The sequence below is a fragment of the Oncorhynchus nerka genome, linkage group LG9a, assembly GCF_034236695.1.
Source record: "Oncorhynchus nerka isolate Pitt River linkage group LG9a, Oner_Uvic_2.0, whole genome shotgun sequence".
Taxonomy (NCBI): Eukaryota; Metazoa; Chordata; class Actinopteri; order Salmoniformes; family Salmonidae; genus Oncorhynchus; species Oncorhynchus nerka.
This window is the reverse complement of record NC_088404.1, coordinates 55980150-56004734: the sequence shown is the minus strand read 5'-3', so window position 1 is coordinate 56004734 and position 24585 is coordinate 55980150. Positions and strand designations below refer to the sequence as shown.

General features: G+C 40.4%; 1 protein-coding gene across 1 annotated transcript; it reads left to right on the top strand.

The window, feature by feature from the left end:
• The first annotated feature begins 6642 nt into the window (after window positions 1-6642).
• Window positions 6643-24585, top strand: snx22 (sorting nexin 22). Its single transcript, XM_029668687.2, has 7 exons — window positions 6643-6920; window positions 17583-17666; window positions 17950-18054; window positions 19180-19274; window positions 21476-21508; window positions 21986-22053; window positions 23633-24585. The coding sequence occupies exons 1-7, from the start codon at window positions 6840-6842 to the stop codon at window positions 23764-23766; spliced, it is 600 nt and encodes a 199-aa protein (XP_029524547.1). The 5' UTR covers window positions 6643-6839; the 3' UTR covers window positions 23767-24585.

Below are 24585 nucleotides of genomic sequence, written 5' to 3'. Positions count from 1 at the left end.
TCTTCACTGCCTCAGCATACGACAACTTCTGCACTACTCTGGCCACTTCAACCTGCCTCTTTCGCACCTGACACTTCTGATTCCCAGCAAAATGGACACCCCGTACAGTTGGCACACAACTTTATCCATCGAAACTACATGATCCTCTGTCCTATGCCGTCCTGAACACTTCCCACATCTTGGAATCTCCCTCCTACACACTACTGTAACCTGTCCATAAATGTTGCACCTGAGACACTGCTGTGGATTCAGCAGAAAAGCTCTAACAGAAACTGATATATTCTAACATGACTTTATTGGTAAAAGACACTAACTCAAAACGACTGACTGTGACTCTTACTTCACCACCGGGTCTGCGTTGCATCAAACGGCAGGCGTCACGAACGCCAATCTTCAAATTCAATTGTTCCACCTCCACAATTAACATTACACCAGAAATCAATCACTCCTTTCAGTAGTGCCCTATTCCTAAGCGCAAAACAAGAAACGGATGTTGACCAAAGCTGCGTGACGCCTGCTCCATCTGGGCAGGAAAAAAAACATATCACAAGACCACTACAGGTTACCTTCACTGATTCAACAGCACCCAACTCCTTGCCCACTCACCCTGAAACCACAAATGGATCCACTTTCTCCAAAAATGTTGCTCCTACTGTACGAGATTCTCCTTTAACATGTCCATCAATGCCAGGATCGGACTCCGAGCTTTTCACCACACCTTCCACCTCGCTTCACTCACTTCACTTCCATTTCACCTCCAGAACTCGGTCTGGCGTACCCCTCACTCTGTTTGCACTTGACACCAATCTTCTTCGACACGCCTCCCTCTTTTCCACCGTCTTCAACAGATAAAGACTCAAGCTCTGCCTCCCTCACTCTTCAACCTCTTCTTCCTCTCTTCTATTTCTCCTCTGAAAACCAATTAAACGACTCCTTGTGAAAATATTCCACTTGTCCACATCGAAACCTCTTTCTTGCCTCCTCAACAGAACATCTCTACTACAACTGACAGCTCAACAGGTGACATCAATAAGGGATCATAGATTTCAGTCTCATATTCCTAATGTTTTGTACATTCCGTGTATATAAAACAAAGTAAAATCACGTTTTTGACTGCACTGGGCCTTTTAACCTATTAGAGGATGTGTATAAAGCTATTCTATTGCCCTCAGGCTCACACACCCTACTCTGAGACACTAGTAGGGAACTGATCCTTGGTTTGAAGCCCTCACACTTTCACTGTTGCTTATGTTTTTAGTCACATTCCTTTTACAAGCTCCTCTTTAGCCTCAATGTCCTTTGCTTTTAGGTTGAATTGCTAAAACTAGACTTACTGTAGGAGTAGTTTTGTTGATGTCGGTCTATCTTTGCAACTCATCTGCCAACATCACATTAGGGTTAGGGTTATGCACATACAGAAACCCCCTGAGGTTGTTGACGGAGCAGCCCAAGCTAGCTGACTAATTCAGGTGGAGAAATACCTTTCCTCCAACTTTCCCTTTACTCACCTCAGGTCAAGTCTAAACAAGACCTTGGTAGGTAAAATGTCTTACAAAAGCTGAGGGTAAATTATTTCCCAACAATGACTTGTGGGTTTATAGTCCAAGTTCTTCACTGTAAATATTTTTACGGGAACCTTGCCTTGTTTATCTTTTAACTTAATTTATTTTTACAGCCACTGTCACCTCAAGGACAACTTTTTTCAGAACTCTGGTGAAATAAAGTATTTTAGAATATATTATTTGAATTAGTGTGTGTTTTCAGAAGCTCCAAACAGATCAGATTGTCCATTATACAAAGCCCGGCCTCACATGGCCAATGACCACATAGCTGAGACTAACTTTCTTTTTGTGCTGTTTTTTTAGTTTGCTGATGCTGTGACTTCTACTGCAGTAGTTGTGTGCATACAGCTAATGTTATCTTTGTTCCTACTGTACTCTAGCCTTCTGTTTTTTTCTGGTTAACCAAGTGTATAGCGCAGCACAATGCCCTGTTCCTCAGAGTTGCTTATGTGAGCATTATTTCCTGCTTGGATTGAATAAGCCCAAGTCAGCAGAGGAATACATGAATGAGGAAGTCACAGGATATCATGTCACACCATGTGATTCTCATTTATCATTTTCTATACATAGAAAAAATTGTCATTGGACTTGTGTAAATATGCAAATTCGTGTTTGGTCAAATTTGTGTTATATCCACAATCCTCAATAATAAGTATATTGTTTCACATTAGAACAGGGGTGTCAAAGTCAAATGGACGGAGGGCCAAATAAAAAAATCAGCTACAAGACGAGGGCCGGACTGTTCGAATGTTCATTGAAAAATTTTTAAATGACGCATATAGTCTAGTGAACCTAATTGAACCTACTGAAAACCTAACAAATATATTACAATATGATCAGATAAATAAAGCAATATTTTCTTATGGCTCTGTCAGTAATCTTTAATTTTCAACAGACACAAAAGACAAATTTCCTTTATATAAATATCCCCATAACATGAACATTAAATGAAAGAAACCGGTATTCAAGGCACCATCAGTAGACTATATTTTCTATTTTAGCAAAAGTGGGCTAAATTTACTTCAAAGAAAAAACAATAATAGCAATTTTCTATCATCCACTCAACTGAAATATTTTTAAAATATAATTGGATTGAAATACAAAAAAATAAAGTGCAAAAATCTATTAATCAAAAACAACACTTTGTTTAAGGAGAAGTAACATGCAGTGAAAACAAATATTAAATTTTAACTTTTAAACTTGAACTGAGTAAAAACTCTAAATATGTGATTGCACAGTAATGTTCACTTGTTTGAGGTTGAGGGTGATACTTGGTGGTGTCCCATCTTTTCCACAAGTTCATCAATGTTCGGGGTAAGGCTCTGAGCTGAAGAAATCCTCAGATGTGAGTGGAGGTGTTCAGCAGTAAGTCGACTTCTGTGTGATGTTTTGTTCAGGTTCATCAAAGAAAACAGTTGTTCACACAGGTATGTGCTGCCAAACATAGACAACGTTTGAGCAGCCTGGATGCGCAGCTGGGGCATTGTGCCGGGGAGGAAACGGGCGAACTCCGCAGCACCCACTGCCGCATATTTTGCCCTCAGTGCATCATTGCATTGGAGGTCAATCAACTCCATTTGGAGGTTTGGTGGTGAGCTTTCCACGTCAACAGCAAATGGGTTACCGAGCAGTTCCAACCTGCTTTTTTGTGCTTCAAAGTCAGCAAATCGGCGTCGAAAGTCAGCGGCAAGCATACCTATTTTATCAGCCAACTGTGTGCTCGGGAGCACTGGTAGAGAGCTTCTCTTTCATGGTCTGGCAGCTGGGAAAGTGGCTCAAATTTTCTTTCCGCATCTGCGTCTCCCACAGAGTCAGTTTGGTTTTAAATGCCTTCACTGTACTGTACATATCAGAGATGACACGATCCCGACCCTGCAGCTGCAAGTTTATTGCATTCAGATGACTCGTAATGTCACACAGAAAAGCCATTTCACACAGAAACATTTCGTCTCGGAGTTGTGTTGTGTCTTTCCCTTTGCTGTCCAAGAACAGACAAATCTCCTCACGAAGCTCGAAACATCTTTGAAGCACCTTTCCCTGGCTTAGCCATCGCACCTCTGTGTGATAAGGCAAATCACCATGCTCCGTTTCTAACTCCGTCAGAAATGCCTTGAACTGGCGGTGATTCAAACCTTTGGCTCTGATAAAGTTAACTGTGCGCGTGATGATGCTCATTACATGCTCCATTTTCAAGGCTTTACCGCTGCGCAACGCTTCCTGGTGTATGATACAATGATAAGCTGTCAGCTCACCTGTCGCGTTTTCCTCTTGCATCTTTTCCCGTATCTTCGCCACCAGTCCGCTCCTGTGTCCACACATCGCAGGTGCTCCGTCGGTTGTCAAACCCACGAGTTTTTCCCAAGGCAGCTCCATCTCATTTACACATCTTGACACCTCTTCATACAAATCATGCCCCGTAGTTGTGCCATGCATAGGACGTAAAGCCAAAAACTCCTCTGTCACACTTAGGTTGGAGTCCACTCCGCGGATGAAAATTGACAACTGGGCAATGTCAGAAATGTCGGTGCTCTCATCCACAGCCAAGGAATATGCAATAAAATCTTTTCCCTTTTTCACAAGCTGCTCTTTTAGATTGATGGACAACTGGTCTACTCTCTCGGCAATGGTGTTTCTGCTCAGACTCACATTTAAAAAGAGTTGCCTTTTTCTGGGCAAACTTCGTCACAAACTTTAATCATGCAGTTTTTGATGAAATCCCCCTCCGTAAATGGCCGGGCTGATTTAGCGATCTCTTCTGCCAAAATAAAACTGGCCTTGACAGCAGCCTGGCCTTGTGATTTGGCTTTTTTGAACAGAGCCTGTCGAGATTTGAGGCCTCGTTTTAATTCCTCTGCCTTTTGTAGCCTTTGTTCCATGTCCATATTCTTGTTTTTGTCCGCGTGTTTCGTTTCATAATGTCGTCTCAGATTATACTCTTTCAGTACCGCCACACTTTCTCCACACAGAAGACACACAGGTTTTCCAGCTACCTTCGTGAACATATACTCCGACTCCCACCTTGTTTGAAACCCCCGGTTCTCAGTATCCACCTTCCGTTTTGCCATTTTTGATGGGTATCTGAAAGTTAATTTTACTGTGATGCTGACGACTGCTGTGCCAATAAATATTGAAATGAAGCAGCCTACTGCTCGGTGCGTCACCTTTGCATTGTGGGAAATGTAGTATTGGTGCGTGTAAAAGATCTGCGGGCTGCCGGCTTGCTGCGGGCCGGTTCTAATAATAAATCAAGATCATCCCAGGGGCCGTAAAAAACCTTCTTGCGGGCCGGATGTGGCCCGCGGGCCTTGACTCTGACATATGTGCATTAGAACGTGTGTGTGTGTGTGTAGCCTATGAAATGACCTTGGGAAGATCTCAGAACTGATTTGTAGTGAATTTCTCTTTAGTAACCTATTAAGGTCTTAAAGGTACCTAAAGTGCAGAGTATCAAACTCCTGAGACATTTGTAAAAAAAAAAAAAAAAAAAATTTTTTTTTTTTTAGGGGGGTGCAATCGCAGATAGAACCTTAAGGCTCTGAAATGACAATCTGGGTTCAGCCATGAGGTTTTATCTGACACTTCTGAATTAGACATGTTCCGTTAAGAAAACTGTATCTATTTGAATACATACATGATAGAATAACACTATTTTACCAATATAAGAGTCAGAACACATAATCCAATACATTAAGAAATTAAGACTGTAATTACTGTCATCTCTGAACAACGATCCAACATCATACACTAAGATTTTTGAAAGTGTAGTTAAAATTTTTTTTTTTGCCTTCCCTCATGAGTGATGAGTGATTTCTGCATAGTGCATCTATAAGAAAATAAATTGTAGAAATAGGCAGGGTTTATGACTTTGTGGCAGTGATGACCGACTAGCCTTGACTATAGAGCACCGCAATGGAGGTGTCATAACCATAAAACCTAGCGGTCAAAGAGGGAATTAGCTCCAATAGTTTTTTCACCATTAATTTTTCCCTTAGGGGATTTTAGAAACACTTAAAATAATGGCTGTGTAAATCTCTCGGACAAGGTGATTTATCAATATATTTGGCTCTATTTATGTTCAGATTAGAAAATGCTAATTAGCATCAACGTAGACATCATGCAAGACTACAAACTCCCTGTAAACTCCTGAGCGTCATCGCTTTCTGACACCTATGCTAACTTGCACAAGACCGTTCACAAAATTGTCCACTTAAATAAATGCAGCCATTTTTGTTCATTACTACATTTATCTAACATTAGATAGTTAATCCAGAGATTCTTAGTTTTGCCTCGATTCGGCAGTTTCATCATCATGGCATTGTTAGTTCTTTATGATAGCCAAATTAGCATTTCATTTCGGGGGTAAATATTGGTGAATATATTATTAAGAGTGATTTACATGGTTTTCAAAACGTCATTCCAGTGTAATCCTACACAAAACACAGACCTTATTTGAAGTGTTTCTAAAAAATACCCTATGGGAAAAAATGAATGGTGGAAAAACTATTGGAACCATTTCCTTGTTTGAGCACTAGGTTTAATGGGTATTATGACTACTGTAGTACTCTATTGGCAAAGACGTCTGTATTTGTATTTGCATCTGTATTTGTATTTGTTTAGGCTGGTGATTGGGTTGCAGATATAACCTTATAGTCATATAGTGCCATGTTCAAATGGGTTTATGCAGATAGAACTTTATAGTTTAAAAACATGTATTTTTGAAATCTAACTTCACAGACAGATGAAGAACCATCTAAACATCAATTATATGTGACCAACTCATTTATTGATTTTTTTATTCCAAATAGAACTTCATAGTCCGAAGCTTTCATTATTGTCTTTCTTACAAAGGCAGAATAGCCCTACCTCATCAAGAGACGAAGCTATATGTAATCTGTCAAACCATTTATTCCCGAACACCATGTAAATTAATGTTGTTTTGGCATTATGGCTATTGAATTAATGCCCTGTGTAACACGAAACATTTGAATCAACACAAGGATGTTTTTTCCTTTTAACGTAGGGCATTTTAGATGGGGTGCACAGATTCTCCAAATAGTTTGTGGGAGGAGCATTGGAGAGTGTCTCAAACGTTGCCCTGAATTTACGGTAACCGAGTTGATATTGTCACGTTGGCCATTATCGCTTTATGTTCTCTTACCTGGATTTCCCCCGAATGTTTAGAAGGGGACATTGTTAAAGATTGAAGACAGAAAAGCCGCAGCACCACTCAGTAGAAGGAAGGCAATTTGACAGTTTGCGCTCAGAAAAGTCCGATGAATGGCTGAAGATTCCCCTATGATTGAGGTATCGATTCCGTCGCTGGAGCGAGAGGTAGACGAGTCGGGGAAATTGAGAAAGGTAAACTGTTGTAGGCGTAAAAAGTATCTGGATATGTGTGGTACAGTAAGGTTCAAAACTTATTTTAAGGCATTCTCTCATGTTTTCCCACAACTTGTCATGCACATTTTGTTGCACATATAAGATTTTTAAAAGTATATTTTTTACTGCTTGGATAGGCGATATTCCACTGGTCCTTGGTTCGCCGGCTGCCGCGCCATTCCTTTGCACCAGGCAAGCTAGAAGGGCACCTATTCCATAGATTTATAAAGCGTTTATTATATAATTTCTATCATTTTGTGAATCATTGGTGCCCTTGTGTCCTGTATTACACAATTGTGAAAAGCTTCAGTTGTCTGTGGCAGCTTTCTCCCACTTTCCCTTAAAATATAATTTGAAAGCCCTGAGCCTCATTTGAAAAAGAGACACACCAACACAGAAGTATTGCAGTTTGCATGCCAAACAAAAGGAAGCCAAGCACCCAATCTTTTTTAGAGGACAGTTGCCATAAACACAGGCTACACTCAGTGGTGGAAATAGTACCCAATCGTCATACTTGAATAAAAGTACAGATGTCTTAATAGAAAACGACTGAAGCGAAAGTCACCCAGTAAAATAGAACTTGAGTAGAATTCAAAATGTATTTCGTTTTAAATATACGTAAGTATCAACAATACATGCTATGAATCATTTCACATTCCTTGTTAAGTAGACAAGACAGCATGATTTAGATTTTGAAATTACGGATTGCAGTCGGGGACCCATCATTTAGGGCCTGTTTTAAATATACGTAAGTATCAACAATACATGCTATGAATCATTTCACATTCCTTGTTAAGTAGACAAGACAGCATGATTTAGATTTTGAAATTACGGATTGCAGTCGGGGACCCATCATTTAGGGCCTGTTTACCTGTTTTGAACCCCACAACTGTTTTTTTTTTTTTGGGGGTTTGCCACACCAAGATTTACATGCTAAAATCGCCACTGCCAGGGGCACACACCAACACAATTTACAAATAATTTGTTTAGTGAGTCCGCCAGATCACATACTGACAACTGGCTCTGCTCGTGAGTCATTGTGCGCATGTTGATTTTGTCTATGCCTTCCAGAAGCATACATGACACGCAGGTTAAAATACCAAAACCAACTATATTAATTAATGTCAAAACTAGAGGTCGGCCAATTAATTGGCATGGTCCATTTGTAATTGGGTCCGATTTCAAGTTTTCATAACAATCGGTAATCAGCCTTTTTGGACAGCGATTATGGCCGATTACATTGCAATCCACGAGGAAACTGCATGGCAGGCTGACCACCTGTTACTCGAGTGCAGCGTCAAAATGACCTTGTGGCTACAAGGAGCCAAGGTAAGTTGCTAGCCAGCATTAAACTTAACTTATAAAAAAACAATCAATCTTCACATAATCACTAGTTAACTACACATGGTTGATGATATTACTAGGTTAACTAGCTTGTCCTGCGTTGCATATAACAATGCGGTGCCTGTTAATTTATCATCGAATCACAGCCTACTTCAACTTCGCCAAACGGGTGATGATTTAACGGAAGCACATTAGCGAAAAAAGCGCGATCGTTGCACAAATGTACCTAACCATAAACATCAATGCCTTTCTTAAAATCAATACACAGAAGTATAAAATGTTTTACCTGCATGTTCAGTTAAAAAAAAAATCATGTTAGCAGGCGATATTAACTAGGGAAATTGTGTCACTTCTCTTGCATTCAGTGCAAGCAGAGTCAGGGTATATGCAACAGTTTGGGCCGCCTGGCTCGTTGTGAACTAATTTGCCAGAATTTTACATAATTATGACATAACATTGAAGTACTTAGACTCAAATCAAATGTATTTGTCACATGCACATGGTTAGCAGATGTTAATGTGAGTGTAGCGAAATGCTTGTGCTTCTAGTTCCGACAATGCAGTAATAACCAATGAGTAATCTAACCTAACAATTCCAAAACTACTACCTAATACACACAAGTGTAAAGGGATAAAGAATATGTACATAAAGATATATGAATGAGTGATGGTACAGAACGGCATAGGCAAGATGCAGTAGATGGTATCGGGTACAGTATATACATATGAGATGAGTAATGTAGGGTATGTAAACATTATATTAAGTGGCATAGTTTAAAGTGGCTAGTGATACATGTATTACATAAAGATGCAGTAGATGATAGAGTACAGTATATACATATACATATGAGATGAATAATGTAGAGTATGTAAACATTATATTAAGTAGCATTGTTTAAAGTGGCTAGTGATGTATTTTACATCAATTTCCATCAATTCCCATTATTAAAGTGGCTGGAGTTGAGTCAGTGTGTTGGCAGCAGCCATTCAATGTTAGTGGTGGCTGTTTAACAGTCTGATGGCCTTGAGATAGAAGCTGTTTTTCAGTCTCTCGGTTCAAACAGCACTTTACTTAGGGTTGCCACCCGTTTGATGAAATACAGAAAGGTTCCTTATTTCACTGAAAGAATAAACGTTTTGTTTTCTAAATGATAGTTTCCGGATTTTACCATATTAATGACCTAAGGCTCATATTTCTGTGTTTTTTATAATTAAGTCTATGATTTAATAGAGCAGTCTGACTGAGCGGTAGGCAGCAGCAAGCTCGTAAGCATTCATACAAACAGCACTTTACTGTGTTTGCCAGCAGCTCTTAGCAATGCTTGAATCACAGCACTGTTTATGACTTCAAGCCTATCAATTCTCGAGATTAAGCTGTCAATACTAAAGTGCCTGTAAGAACATCCAATAGCCAAAGGTATATGAAATACAAATGGTATAGAGAGAAATAGTAGACGTGTCATAATTCCTTTAATAACTACAAGCTAAAACTTCTTAAATGAAGAACTGGGAATATTGAACCACCAGCTTTCATATTTTCTCATGTTCTGAGCAAGGAACTTAAACGCTAGCTTTTTTACATGGCACGTATTGCACTTTTACTTCTCCAACACTGTGTTTTTGCATTATTTAAACCAAATTGAACAGGTTTCATTATTTATTTGAGACTAAATATATTTTATTTATGTATTATATTAAGTTAAAATAAGTGTTCATTCAGTATTGTTGTAATTGTCATTATTATATATATATTAATTAATCGGTATCGGATATTTTTTGGTCCTCCAATAATCGGTATCGGTGTTGAAAAATCATAATTGGTCGACCTCTAGTCAAAACACACTCAAAACATTCATGGACATTTAGCTAGCTTGCTAATTTGACTTGGGAGAATAATATTTGGTTGTTATTTTAGCTCAAATGCATATGGTCCTTTTTTTGCTGAAACTTTGTAGAACTTTAACCCATTTTGAGTCACACAAAATCGTGGCTTCTCTACTCCGACAATTTCTCTACTCTCGATTGTTCTTCTGTCGATTTTACGTGTTCTATTGATAAGTGTATGAATTTGACAATGTTTCTGTCCTACTAAGCATTCGAAATGTAACAGGTACTTTTGGGTGTCAGGGAAAATGTATGGGAGTAAAAACAAAAAAATTATTTAGGAATGTAGTGGAGTAAAAAATATAAATAGTCAAGTACAGATACTTAAATGGTACTTCAAAGTATTTGTACTTAGTTACTTTACACCACTGACTACACCTAGCTGCCGGAATGACAGTTGCCAGTAGAAAAGTTGGTGTTGACAGCATTTTTTGTACCTACCTAGCACTGGGGACTTGAGTGCACTTTTTGTCTGCATTTACACAGGCAGCCCAATTCTGATCGCTTTGGATAAAATAATCCGCTAAATGGCTTATATAGGATACATATAACATGACTGAATATACTGGCACAAAGTTCATGGACTTGGGCAAGAAGTTTTTTGTTTTTGACAGTGAAAACCCCCAAACAATGTCTGAAGTCATTTACCACTGGTTTTGGTTGAGAGCTGTTGGCTTGAGAGCTGTCTGCTTGTTGGCTTGAGAGCTGTCTACTTGTTGGCTTGAGAGCTGTCTACTTGTTGGCTTGAGAGCTGTCTGCTTGTTGGCTTGAGAGCTGTCTACTTGTTGGCTTGAGAGCTGTCTACTTGTTGGCTTGAGAGCTGTCTGCTTGTTGGCTTGAGAGCTGTCTACTTGTTGGCTTGAGAGCTGTCTGCTTGTTGGCTTGAGAGCTGTCTACTTGTTGGGTTGCATCTACACAGGCAGCCCAATTCTGGTCTTTTTTTCTTAAAAATATCTGATGTGAAAAGATCTAATTTCACTGTAAAAACAAGCAAAAGGAAACCCTTTGCCCATGTCTCTGAACTTTGAGCCAGTAAATTCAGTCATGTTATATGTTGCCAATATACACAAAGAATACAGAACATTATGAGCACCTGCTCTTTCCATGAAATAGATGGATGAGGTGAAAGCTATGATCCCACTTGTTAAATCCAAGTTAGATGTCACTTGTTAAATCCACTTTAATCAGTGTAGTTGAAGGGGAGGAGGCGGGTTGAAGAAGGATTTTTAAGCCTTCAGACATGGATTGTGTGTGTGCCGTTCAGAGGGTGAATGGGCAAGACAAAGTATTGCAGTGCCTTTGAACGTGGTATGGTAGTAGGTTCCAGGCGCAACGGTTTGTGTATCAAGAATGGTCCACCACCCAAGTGACATTTAGCCAACTTGACACAACTGTGGGAAGCATTGGCGTCAACATGGGCCAACATCCCTGTGGAACGCTTTCGACAACTTGTAGAGTCCATTCCCCAACGAATTGAGGCTGTTCTGGGGGCAAAAGAGGGGGTGCTACTCAATATTAGGAAGGTGTTCTTTATGTTTTGTACACTCATTGTATGCCATTTAGCAGATACTTTTTTCCAAAGCAGTAATTGTATACTTTTCCTTATTGGTTGCCACGGCTGGAATCAAACCCATGACCCAGTTGAAAAATGGGTTCACGTTACACATCCCACAGCAGCTGTAGTCTTAACAGGATGACTAACTTGCCTGCCTCCATGATCAACAAAAGTAAGACTGAAGTCATTTTTGACTGACACATAATTCTGCTTCGAGTCACTCTTGAGCTTTTGGTGTGTGTGTGTTCACACTATTGTGCCAACCTGAACAGCACTTTATGTGCAGGCTTGGATATGTTATTTTCACATTGTCTACTCCTTTCCAGCATGAGACTAATATTGCTTGGGAAGCTAAAAGTGGGCTGAGCTGACCCTTAGCTAGTCTGATAATATAGCTGTTGCCAGTCTTCTTTTAAACAAGCAGAGGGGCATAGTCAATTATCCATTTCTTGAAATAGAGTGGGGTTCAAGAAGTGGTCCACTCATATCCCTTTCACGCCAACATGCCGACCCAAACTATTCTGTGCTGGCTTGTATATTTTCTATGCACATACAGTACATTGCCCTTTCAAACAGGGTTCAAGCTAGTATGGTGCATGCATATCCAGGCCAGTTCAGCAAACCTTGGATGAGCTCGGCTGAGTAGTGTGAAAAGGGTTTTGCTTGTCTGTTAACTGTCTGATTTGGGGTGCTGCGTGTTCCACCCTGAGCCTTCTGCTGTGTTATGTGCCAGGGGTTTGCAGGTGGAAATATCTAGGCCTATCTGCACACCCGCAACAATGAAAGCTCTGTGACGGAAGAGTGACCATTGACGGGATGGCGAGAAAGAGAGGATGGCTGGAGTTCTGTCTGTAAACCGGCTGTATGGCTTCAAGAACAAAGAGACCCAATATGGAAAAATTGTCTTTCTAATGAACTGATGACAATCTCTGTACTCTCATATATCCCCACGGACTGAGTGAATGTACCATCAGCTCATAATTGCATGGGGAACATATAGTGACATTTTGTTAATTGAAATTAACGAGTTAAAGCATCAAAAGTAGATGAGCTGTTTTTAAAAAACTTGTTTACCAGTCTCGAGTGAGCAGACAAAGACTCTTTTCTTTGACAGGAAGTACCTTTTTGGGCAGATGTAACTCAATCAGTTAAATTATGTGCTTCTTGTCCTGAACAGTAATTTGGTAAACGAATGAAGAAGCACAAGGTGTGCATGCGTAGGCTGGGGGAGTTATTTCATATGAAATAGGCGCTGAGGTTTGAGACTGACTTTGCAGGTTAGTGAAGCAGGCTGAACATTGAGCAGAAGCAGGTACTTGTTGTTCATTGTGATACTTGACTTTGTGGAACTGACTAAACCAGTGAGTTCCGCCATAGCGGGAAGAACAGCAACTTCAGGAAAGGGACATTTGTGTGTCATTGAGAGGAATTGGTTACTTTTAAAGCTCATGAACAGTCAGTCACATATCTTTGTCACTAAATAACCATTAATCACAGTTTTGGTGATGGTCAAAAGTCTGTATCGTCCGGGTAATAATCTTGTATTCTGTAAACAGTAATCTTGTAACATCTCAAATGTAGAGGTCGACCGATTATGATTTTTCAACGCCGATACCGATTATCGGAGGACCCCCCCCCCCCAAAAAAAGCTGATACCGATTAATCTGACTATTTTTTTACAATTTGATTTATTTGTAATAATGACAATTAAAACAATAGTGAATGAACACTTGTTTAAACTTAATATAATACATCAATAAAATCAATTTATCCTCAAATAAATAATGAAAAAAACAAAGTGTTGGAGAAGAAAGTAAAAGTGCAATATGTGCCATGTAAGAAAGCTAACGTTTTAAGTTCCTTGCTCAGAACATGAGAACATATGAAAGCTGGTGGTTCCTTTTTAACATGAATCTTCAATATTCCCAGGTAAGAAGTTTTAGGTTGTAGTTAATATAGGAATTATAGGACTATTTCTCTCTATACAATTTGTATTTCATATACCTTTGACTATTGGATGTTCTTATAGTAACAATATAGCTTCCGTCCATCTCCTCGCCACTACATGGGCTCGAACCAGGAACACATCGACAACAGCCACCCTCGAAGCAGCGTTACCCATGCAGAGCAAGGGGAACAACTACTCCAAGTCTCAGAACGAGTGACGTTTGAAACGCTATTAGCGCGCACCCCGCTAACTAGCTAGCCATTTCACATTGGTTACACCAGCCTAATCCCGGGAGTTGATAGGCTTGAAGTCATAAACAGCGCAATGCTTGAAGCATTGCGAAGAGCTGCTGGCAAAACGCGCGGAAGTGCTGTTTGAATGAATGCTTATGAGACTGCTTGTGCCAACCATCGCTCTATCAAATCATAGACTTAATTATAACATAATAACACACAGAAATACGGTCGAATCCGGAAACTATCATTTCGAAAACAAAATGTTTATTCTTTCAGTGAAATACGGAACCGTTACGTATTTTATCTAACTGGTGGCATCCCTAAGTCTAAATATTGCTGTTACATTGCACAACCTTCAATGTTATGTCATAATTACGTAAAATTCTGGCAAATTAGTTTGCAAAGAGCCAGGCGGCCCAAACTGTTGCATATACCCTGACTCTGCGTGCATTGAACACAAGAGAAGTGACACAATTTCACCTGGTTAATATTGCTTGCTAACCTTTCTTTTAGTTAAATATGCAGGTTTAAAAATATATACTTCTGTGTATTGATTTTAAGAAAGGCATTGATGTTTATGGTTAGGTACATGTTGGAGCAACGACAGTCCTTTTTCGCGAATCATCGATTATATGCAACGCAGGACACGCTAGATAAACTAGTAATATCTTCAGCCATATGTAGTTAGAACTAGTGATTATGATTGATTGACTGTTTTTTATAAGATAAGTTTAATGCTAGCTAGCAACTTACCTTTGCTTCTTACTGCATTCGCGTAACAGGCAGGCTCCTCGTGAGGCAGGTGGTTAGAGCGTTGGACTAGTTAACTGTAAGGTTGCAAGATTGAATCCCTGAGCTGACATGGTACAAATCTGTCGTTCTTCTGCCCCTGAACAGGCAGTTAACCCACCGATCCTAGGCCGTCATTGAAAATAAGAATGTGTTCTTAACTGACTTGTTAAATAAAGTCGGCAAAATCGGCGTCCAAAAATACCAATTTCTGATGGTCTTGAAATAGGTACTAATTAATCGGCCATTCTGATTAATCGGTCGACCTCTACTCAAATATATACTCTGGGCAGTGGGCACTGATTGCAGAGTATGGTAACTCTATAAAAATAATTTATAATGATTTTACCAGTATGATAATTAGTAAAGGATGGATGATTATTCTGCTCATGAGGATCCATGTTAGATCCAGTGGCTGCCTGGATAATGGCCAGAGCCCTCCTGCTCTGAGAGCTCATTCATCCATGGATTGAGGGTCATCTGTTTCGGACCATCATTGGTATGTGATGACATGGCTCCAGCCCCATCGGTCCACTGGGTCGCGAGTCGCCTGGGCAACCCAGGAATATGGAGGCCATGTGCCTTCTTTGAACAGCTAGCCTGGTACCAGATCGGTCTGTGCTCTCTTGCCAGAGTTGGTACATGGCAAGACAGCACAGACACATCTGGGACCAGGCTACGAACAGTCAAAATGACTGTTTGCTGAGAGAGGAGTTAAGTACTGTACTAGGCTGACCGCTCGAGTCACTGCTGATTTAGGGTCAGCCCTCTTTCGAAGTAACAGAGCGAGTGCTCAGCCAGTTGCGAATAATTAAGGACCAGATGTATTTTTAGGTCAAGAATAAATACCAAAAAGGTAAACTCTTTAATGTACAGTTTATTTGTTTTATTGTGTTGGATGGTTGTAGACTAGTTCATAGATTTTAAAATATAGCTTTAAATCAGTTATAGGGTGGCAAAATTGTCCTTGTAGCAATCACTCTGGATCAACCCCTGAGAGATGAGTTTAGGTGGAAAGGGGGGCATGGGCCTTTAATTATAGCCTGAATGTAGCCAGTCAGCTATATTTAACGTGACCAACAAAAAAAAAGTGTGGATCAACTGCATGACTCAGCTAATCCCCATGTCAGGATGACTCTCTGTCCTGGGTCATGTTCATTTGGCACTAAATATAAGGAAACAGACTCAAATGGGGAGAGTCTACCTGGATTGTTTTCTGCTGCATGCCCTTATGAACATGACACTGAATACTGGATTCTAAACAGCATGTCCCGAAGCTACAACTTTAAGTCTACAACTTCAAAGGAATATTTAGATAATAGCTTGCTGGAAATGTAGGCTAGAATTTTTGTCATTCATTGTTCACCACACCTTGTCATGTTTACACAGAGTCCCTTCTATTCATATTTGTGAAAGTCTATCCCGCGCTCTTTTATGTCAGTGGCTATTTATGTATTATTGTTAACTTGGTTTCAGACCAATTTGGAGAAGATGTCCCTGTTTTCTTCATTTTAGAAAGCGGGGAAGACCAAAGGATGGCCACTTTTGTACTTGTCATTAACCTCAGTTTTGGGTTATTTATCCAAATAAGCCTTCTTATTAACTACCACGGCACACACTGGAGCTTCACTGGAAAAGGAAGCATTTCATTGTTGCCCTTGTTTGATTTGTTGTAATGTACAAGAAAGCAGCTTACAATAATTTGTGTAATATCAGTGGTATTTTCCAAGCATTAAAAAAATGTGGACAGTGCACTTGGGCTATAAAAACAATACTGATCCTGAAACTCCTGTCCTTTGGCTGCATTCTGCCAGTTATCTGTCCTCCAAATGACTGATTGCTAAGGATGTGCAGGTGTGTAGCGGATGTGTCATCCCATTCAGCAAGCTATAGAATGCCTTTAAGAAAGAACATTTCCACAGGTTGTCCTTTTTAACTAGGGTTATGGCCATTCTAAGATATCTGTGTTGCTTTTCTTGTGAGCAGTAATACATGTATAGCTGAGTTGTTTTTGACCACGTAAAGCTGTAATATGTCACTTTTTTTTTGTCGACCCGACCAAATGCACATAGAAATTTGAGAGAGAGATCTGTGATTCTCATTAAAAACGAGTCTAAGAAGCGGTAGATATGTTCTATGTGCGAATTGTCTATGCATTCTGTTCTTAAGTTTATTTTTTTCCCCTTTTATACTTTCAATTTTGTACACCAGCTTCAAAATGCTGAAAATACTCTATTTTTGGTCTATCACCGGTTTAGATGATACAATGATTCTATACACTACACTTTGCGTGTTTTGCCACAAACTTAAATTAGAATTTTAGCAACCACGAAAAGGCGAAGTGATTTCTGTACATCTAGTTGTTTGCCCTGCCTGTTGACTGGTCAGGTCTAGGCAAGTGCTCCTGTGTAATGTCCCAATTGTCTCTCCTGCTTCCCAAGACTGCATTTGACCCCTTCATTGATTTTGATAGGAAATTAGTAGTATAAGAAATATGGTGGGAACTCCCACAAGCCTATGTCCGCACCAACCATTTGTGTGAACGAGTTCACACTGCAGGAGAAAGGAGATATTGGGTGGGACGCACACTTGGTCCAATTCCTCAAGCAAAAGCTGCTGTTTATTGCCAACAGGCCTCTTCCTTCCCCTGCTGGATATCTGACTGCATTACACTGGACACGAAACTCAGGCATGATTGGAGAACGTCAAGTCCCATCTAGTTTGTGTAGAACTACCTTTTAGAAAGGCAAACTCTTATGTGAATGGAAAGACTTTACCTTTTGTACATAAATGTTTGTGTCCGATGACAAGCAAACATAATTTTCTTGATATTCCTTTCCAGAAAACCAGTGTAATAGCGCAAAGCTATGCTCTGCTCTTTTCTAGCTCTTCAGAGTTGAGATATTGTTCAATGGAAGGAAACACTTTGTGCTCAGAAGACACAGTGAATTCCAGACCCTGCACAGAAAGGTAAAACAATAGCTGACTCTCTGCCTCCCCTTACTTAACACCAGAATTATACCGTATCTGAATGATTTTTTAAAACCATATTTTTTACACAGTATACTCCACTCTGTTGCCATACAAACCAATGGCTAACTGCTCTACAAATATGCTTACATTTCCCTGCTTGAAACATGCAAATGATGGTCGCAATGCAACGGGCTTAGTTGTTGTTGCATGCATGACGGACATTAAGCCATTACAGGCCCATCCCCGTAATGTCATTTACAGTTTCCTCCTGCCTCCATAGCTGAAGAAGATTCTGCATCCCCCAGACTTCCCCAGCAAGAGGAGCACCCATCTGAGAACCAAGCCTCTTGAGCAGAGGAGGCAGCAGCTGGAGGACTACATTCAGGTAGAATAGCGTGAATACATGTAACACTTTACTTGACACCCAACGTCATAACAGCTGACATAACGTGTCATAATGTGGTCATAACACTTTCATGGCCAATATATTTAAACATGTTGTGACATATATTGTGTTATTTTATGGCTGGTTATGACACCCACATAAGATTGTCAAAATCCACATTTATTCCAATGTGTTTTTTTTCCCAGCCAAGAAGTTTCCTTTCGTTTTAAAAGTTTGTTTCTTAAGTCCTTTGTTGTAATGAATTATGTTTACGGTCATGTTTTTTTTTTTTTTTCAGCATATTTTTAAGTAACTTGCAGAAAATACACGTTGACACTATCGTGAAGCATTATGACCGTCCTGTGCCACTTTACTTGGTCAAAGAAAATAAACTTTATGACCCCCCCCCCGTCGAGAAGCATTATTATGACCGTCAAAATCATTTAAGCCAGATAGGCCTATCACGTACACGCCTTATGTCAGTCATCAGTCCAAAAGACGGTGTCTCGTCCTGCTCCTGAAATTTGTGCTCCGTTACAATGATGTTTTAATATGGTCAATTTCTGAACATTTTATAGAACGTAAATATACTGTTAATTAACAAGTAGGCTGTGGTGAAATGGAATGTTTTGCCTTGTGTGGTAGGTTTTGTGGGTTCTGACACTCTTATGTAGGTGTCATAACCAGCCATAAAATATTGCAATATATGTCTCAACAGGTCTAAATAGATGTCATGACAGTGTTCTGACAAGTTATTTCAGCTGTCATGACATGTTATGACGCCGGGTGTCAAGTGAAGTGTTACCGTATTTACTTTATTCAGTAAGGAGGACTACATATATTAATTACATACCATGTTCAGTTACCACATTCACGTATGAAATGTAATGAATTAATATACTGTACGTGCCATATTAGGACTTATTCGGGTAGGAATTGACATAAAATATTTAGGTATGACTGAGGGACTGTGTCCCGTATGGGCATTACCTGATGCTTGCAGTAGCCCCGCTGGATTGCAGCCTGGGATAGTTGACATTTTCAATAACAGTTACTAATCCAATATTAGACTGTGTGTGTGATCAAAACCATTTTTTTGTATTTTCTACTGGCCTCTCTCTGTAGGATATAATTTACCAGTATGAAGAAGTCCCTCAGGTGCTGCTGGACTTCCTGCATGTGAAACATTTCCACTCTGGGAACAAAATAAGCAGCCTTGAGTATGTACCTGCCTGCCTCTGTCCCCTCACTTCAACCAGCTACTCACATCAGGTTCACTTCAATGAAGTTATCAGACAGAAAAAGAAGTATATTGAATATGACGTGTGTGTGTGGCTAGGAAAGGAGAATCTGATGTCGGTCAAGATTTTATGATATCTGAGGTATACAGTGCCTTCAAAATATTTACACCCTTTGATTATTTTTGTGTCAATGATCTACACACTATACCCCATGTCAAAATGGAATTGTGTTTTTAGAAATGTTTACAAATAAATGAACAAAATAATAAAAAAAATATATTAAAAAGTATTCAACCCTTGTTGTTATGGCAAGCCTAAATAAGTCACAAGTTGCATGGACTCTGTGTGCAATAATAAATTGTGTTTAACATGTTTTTTAAATGACTACGCCATCTCTGTACCCCACACATCTGTAAGGTCCCTCAGTCGAGCAGTGAATTTCAAACACAGATTCAACCACAAAGACCAGGGAGGTTTTCCAATGGTTTGCTAGGAAGGACACCTATTGAATGTCCCTTTGAGCATGGGGAAGTTATTAATTACACTTAGGATGGTGTATCAAAGATACAAGCATCCTTCCTAACTCTGAGGAAGGAAACCGCTCAGAGATTTCCTCATGTGGCCAATGGTGACTTTAAACCAGTTAAGAGTTTAATGACAAATACTAACCTAATTGAAAGAGTGAAAAGAAGGAAGCCTGTACAGAATAAAAAATATTCCAAAACATGCATCCTTTTTGCAATATGGCACTAATGTAATACTGTAAAAAATGTGGCAAAGAAATTCACTTTTTGTCTAGGGGGAAATCCAACACATGACAGAGTACCACTCTTCATATTTTCAAGCATGGTGGTATCTGCATCATCATATGGGTATGCTTATCAACATCAAGGACTAGGGAGTTTTTTGGGGGACAAAAAGAAATGGAATAAAGCTAAGCATAGGCAAAATCCTAGAGGAACTTGTTTGTCTGCTTCCCGTCAGATACTGGGAGACAAATTCACCTTTCAGCAGAACAATAACTTAAAACACAAGGCCAAATATACACTGGAGTTGCTTACAAAGACGACATTGAATGTTCCTGAGTGGCCTAGATAGCATTTTTACTTAAATCTGCTTAAGTCTATGGCATGACTTGAACATGGCTGTCTAGCAAGGATCAACAACCAACTTGACTGAGCTTGAAGAATTTTGAAAAGAATAATGGGCAAATATTGTACAATCCAGGCGTGCAAAGCTCTTTGAAAATTACACAGAAAGATTCACAGCTGTAATCGCTGCCAAAGTTGATTCTAACTTGTATTGCCTCATAGGGTTGAATACTTATCTAATTAATATATATTAGCATTTTATTTTCCAAAATAATAAAAATGTTTAAAAAAATAGTTTGTCTTTCACTTTGACAGAGTATTTTGTGTATGTAGTTGACAAAAAAAATACAATTAACTCTATTTGAATCCCACTTTATAACAACAAAATGTGGAAAACTTCAAGGGTTGGGAATACTTTCTAAAGGCCCCGTACGACCACCTTATGCACTGCAGTGTTCTGCAATTGAAAGTGTAGAGACCCTCTGTTGAATTCAGTCATGTTATATGTAGCCAATATACACAAATTGTACAAAACATTAAGAACACCTGCTCTTTACATGAGACTGACCAGTTCAAAGCTATGATCCCTTATTGATATCATGTGTTAAATCCACTTCAATCAGTGTAGATGAAGGGGAGGAGACGGGTTAAAGAAGGATTTTTTTTAAAGCCTTGAGACAATTGAGACGTGTGTGCCATTCAGAGGGTGAATGGGCAAGACAAAAGGTACAAGAGTTTTTGAACAGGGTATGGTAGTAGGTGCCAGGTGCACCGGTTTGTGTCAAGAACTTCAACACTGCCAGGTTTTTCACGCTCAACAGTTTCCTGTGTCTATCAAGAATGGTCCACCACCCAAAGGACATCCAGCCAACTTGACACAACTGTGTGACACATTGGAGCCAACATGGGCCAGCATCCCTGTGGAACGCTTTAGACACCTTGTAGAGTTCATGACCCGACAAAATTGAGGCTGGGAGCGCAACTTAATATTAGGAAGGTGTTCCTAATGTTTAGTATACTCTGTGTATATTGTTTAACATGGGCAAATAATAGGTTGTAATAAAAACAGTGGTTTCCTCATCATTTCAGATCATTTGATGATAGTGACCCTCAGGGATATGGGTGAGTTTCCCTTTTATCTTATGAACAGCCATGTGTATTCTGCCTGTGTGCCATACAGTACATGTCCCCCTGTGCTTTGGTTTCCGAACCGGTCCTCGGGTTTATTCTCGGGCTCGGGACCCTCTGAAGTTCCACTATGATCTATTCTAACACTAGCACACCTGATTCATCTTGCCAACTCACCAGCAAGCCCTTGATTTGTTGAGTCAGTTGTCCTGGTGGATTGGCATGGGGGGGGGGGGCAAAGTGAGGTCTATCTTATGAGGGTTTGGGCATGCAGAGCAGAGGGCAAGTGTAAATGCCATACAAAAATATGCTAATTAAATGTATGCATAAGAAAAGTACATGTATAATCTCAATTTAGAATGCTGAAATCTGTAAACGGTTACGCTCCATATTGCAACGCACACATCTATATTGTATTAACATTTTGCTCATTCAGCTCTTCGACTCACCCAGTGGTCTCTTGTCCCTCAGCTGTCAGCTGCAGCATCAGCGTGTGGTGGGATTCTGTCGTGACCCCTATCTCCTGGAGTCCCCCTCAGGTACGGCAGGCTTCCGCATTGTCGTATGGCTGTTGGAGATCCTTAGACCACCCAGACGATTAAAAGGGGGGGGGGAGCTTACACTTGAGTGTCTAAAACTAGGTAGAGAGTAAGTAGAAATGATAATGGACCTATACTGTATATTTAGAACTGCCCACCCTTGGCTGAGAGCCTATATCCTCCTTCTGAGAACACCACACTTTCTACCATCATCGCCAGTAACATCCAGCTCACTGTTAATGTTTCCTCAGGATGGTCCCCCTTTTTAAAGAGCTTGCTGAAAGCTTTCTCCGCTAAATGGCCTGTACTTAAGTATTTTTGTTGATGTTTTAGTTATTGGTCGTGTTCCAGATCAAATCCAGTATATGGACAAAAGTATGTGGACACCTGCTGATCGTCGAACATCTCATTTCAAAATCATGGGTATTAATATGGAGTTGGTCTCCCCCTTTGCTGCTATAACAGCCTCCACTCTTCTGGGAAGGCTTCCACTTGATGTTGGAACATTGCTGCGGGGACTTACTTCCATTCAGCCACAAGCATTAGGGAGGTAGGTCACCGATGTTGAGCGATTAGGCCTGGCTCGCAGCAGGCATTCCAATTCACCCCAAAGGTGTTCAATGCGGTTGAGGTTGGCTCTGTACAGGCCAGTCAAGTTCTTCCACACCGATCTCAACAAACCAGTTCTGTTTGGACCTCGCTTTGTGCACGGGGGCATTGTCATGCTGAAACAGGAAAAGGCCTTCCCCAAACTGCTGCCACAAAGTTGGAAGCACAGAATCGTCTAGAATATCATGTGCTGTAGCGTTAAAATGTACCTTCACTGTAACTAAGGAGCCTACCCCGAACCATGAAAAACCGCCCCAGACCATTATTTCTCCTCCACCAAACTTTAGTTGGCACTATGCATTTGGACAGGTAGCGTTCACCTGCCATCCACCAAACCCAGATTCGTTACTTGGTCTACCAGATAGTGCAGCGTTATTCCTCGCTCCAGAGTGCAATGGCGGCAAGCTTTACACCACTCCATCTGACGCTTGGCATTGCGCATGATGATCTTAGGCTTGTGTGCGGCTGCTCAGCCATGGAATCCCATTTTATGAAGCTCCCGACGAACAGCTATTATGCTGACGTTGCTTCCAGTGGCAGTTTGAAACTCAGTGAGTGTTGCAACCGAGGACAGACAATTTTTACACACTCGGCGGTCCCTTTCTATGAGTTTGTGTGGCCTACCACTTTGCGGGTGAGCTGTTGTTGCTCCTATACATTTCCATTTCGCAATAGCAGCTCTAGCAGGGCAGAAATTTGACAAATTGACTTGTTGGGACATGACAGTGCCACATTTTAAAGTCACAGCTCTTCAGTACGGTTGAGTCGCCTACCAATGTGTGCTTGATTTTTTTAATACACCTGTCAGCACCGGGTATGGTTGAAATAGCCAAATCTACTCGGCCTCAGTGTACATTGGAGTTGCCTGCCAGGTCTCAATGCCAGGACAGGTGGTATCAGCTATTCACATATGGTGTGCAACTAATCTAGTCGGCAACCATGGTATTGAACTTCTAATCTATTCCAACAGATCTGCCGGACATCGTCACGGATGGGGTCCTGCAGGGCTTGTACCCCCGAGACATCCGTGTCAGCTTCACAGCCTGCACAAAACCCAGCCTCCCAGAGAGACCCAGTCTGGCTCCAGCGATTCCCTCTATATAGTGGCAGCCCATGCAGAAGTCCTGACACTAGGATCTGTGGATTTTTTAAATGGCCTTGATAGTAATTTGGATGAATGTCGTGTCTGAATCAGCAACCAATGGAGGCCCATTTGCTTGTATAGTACCATACAATAGAAAATGTTTGTTACTCTGGGTGCTTGACTAAAGTCACAGGCCAATTGAAGATGTTCTAGAAAGCAATGTCATAAGTTGGTGGTTCCTGCTTATGAACAAAACTCAATTGTTTGTAGTTGGAGGCCACCATTAACTGACTATCGGTCACCTGCCAGCTCAATGTCCATACGTTTCAGCTATCCACATGCAACAATTTGATTCCGCACAAATAGGGTGGCAGGTAGCCTAGTGGTTAGCATGTCGTGCCAGTAAGTGAACGGTTGCTGGTTCAAATCCGAGCTGACTGAAATGCTTTGCCCTTGAGCAAGGCACTAAACCCTAGTTTTCCCCAGGGGTGCTCTACTATGGCTGACCCTGTCAAACATTTCACTGCACCTATCCAGTGTGGCAACAAACCATTGGTTTATGCATGAAAGCAATAGTCTGCCTGGAATGAGTTTCACAATCTCTGGCATTTCATATGTAAATGTTTTTACATGTTAAGCTTTATATTAAAATACATGACCCATGTTCATTGTTCTACATGCAATATCTATCAAGTTAAGTTGTCACATGCACAATAACTGCTTTTCTTGCAAACTCTAACCGCAGTAATCAACAATGTAATACTAAAAATAAGGTGCAACATACATTAGGTTGTGATCACACTACTTAAACATTCTCAATAAATGAACACTAGAAACCA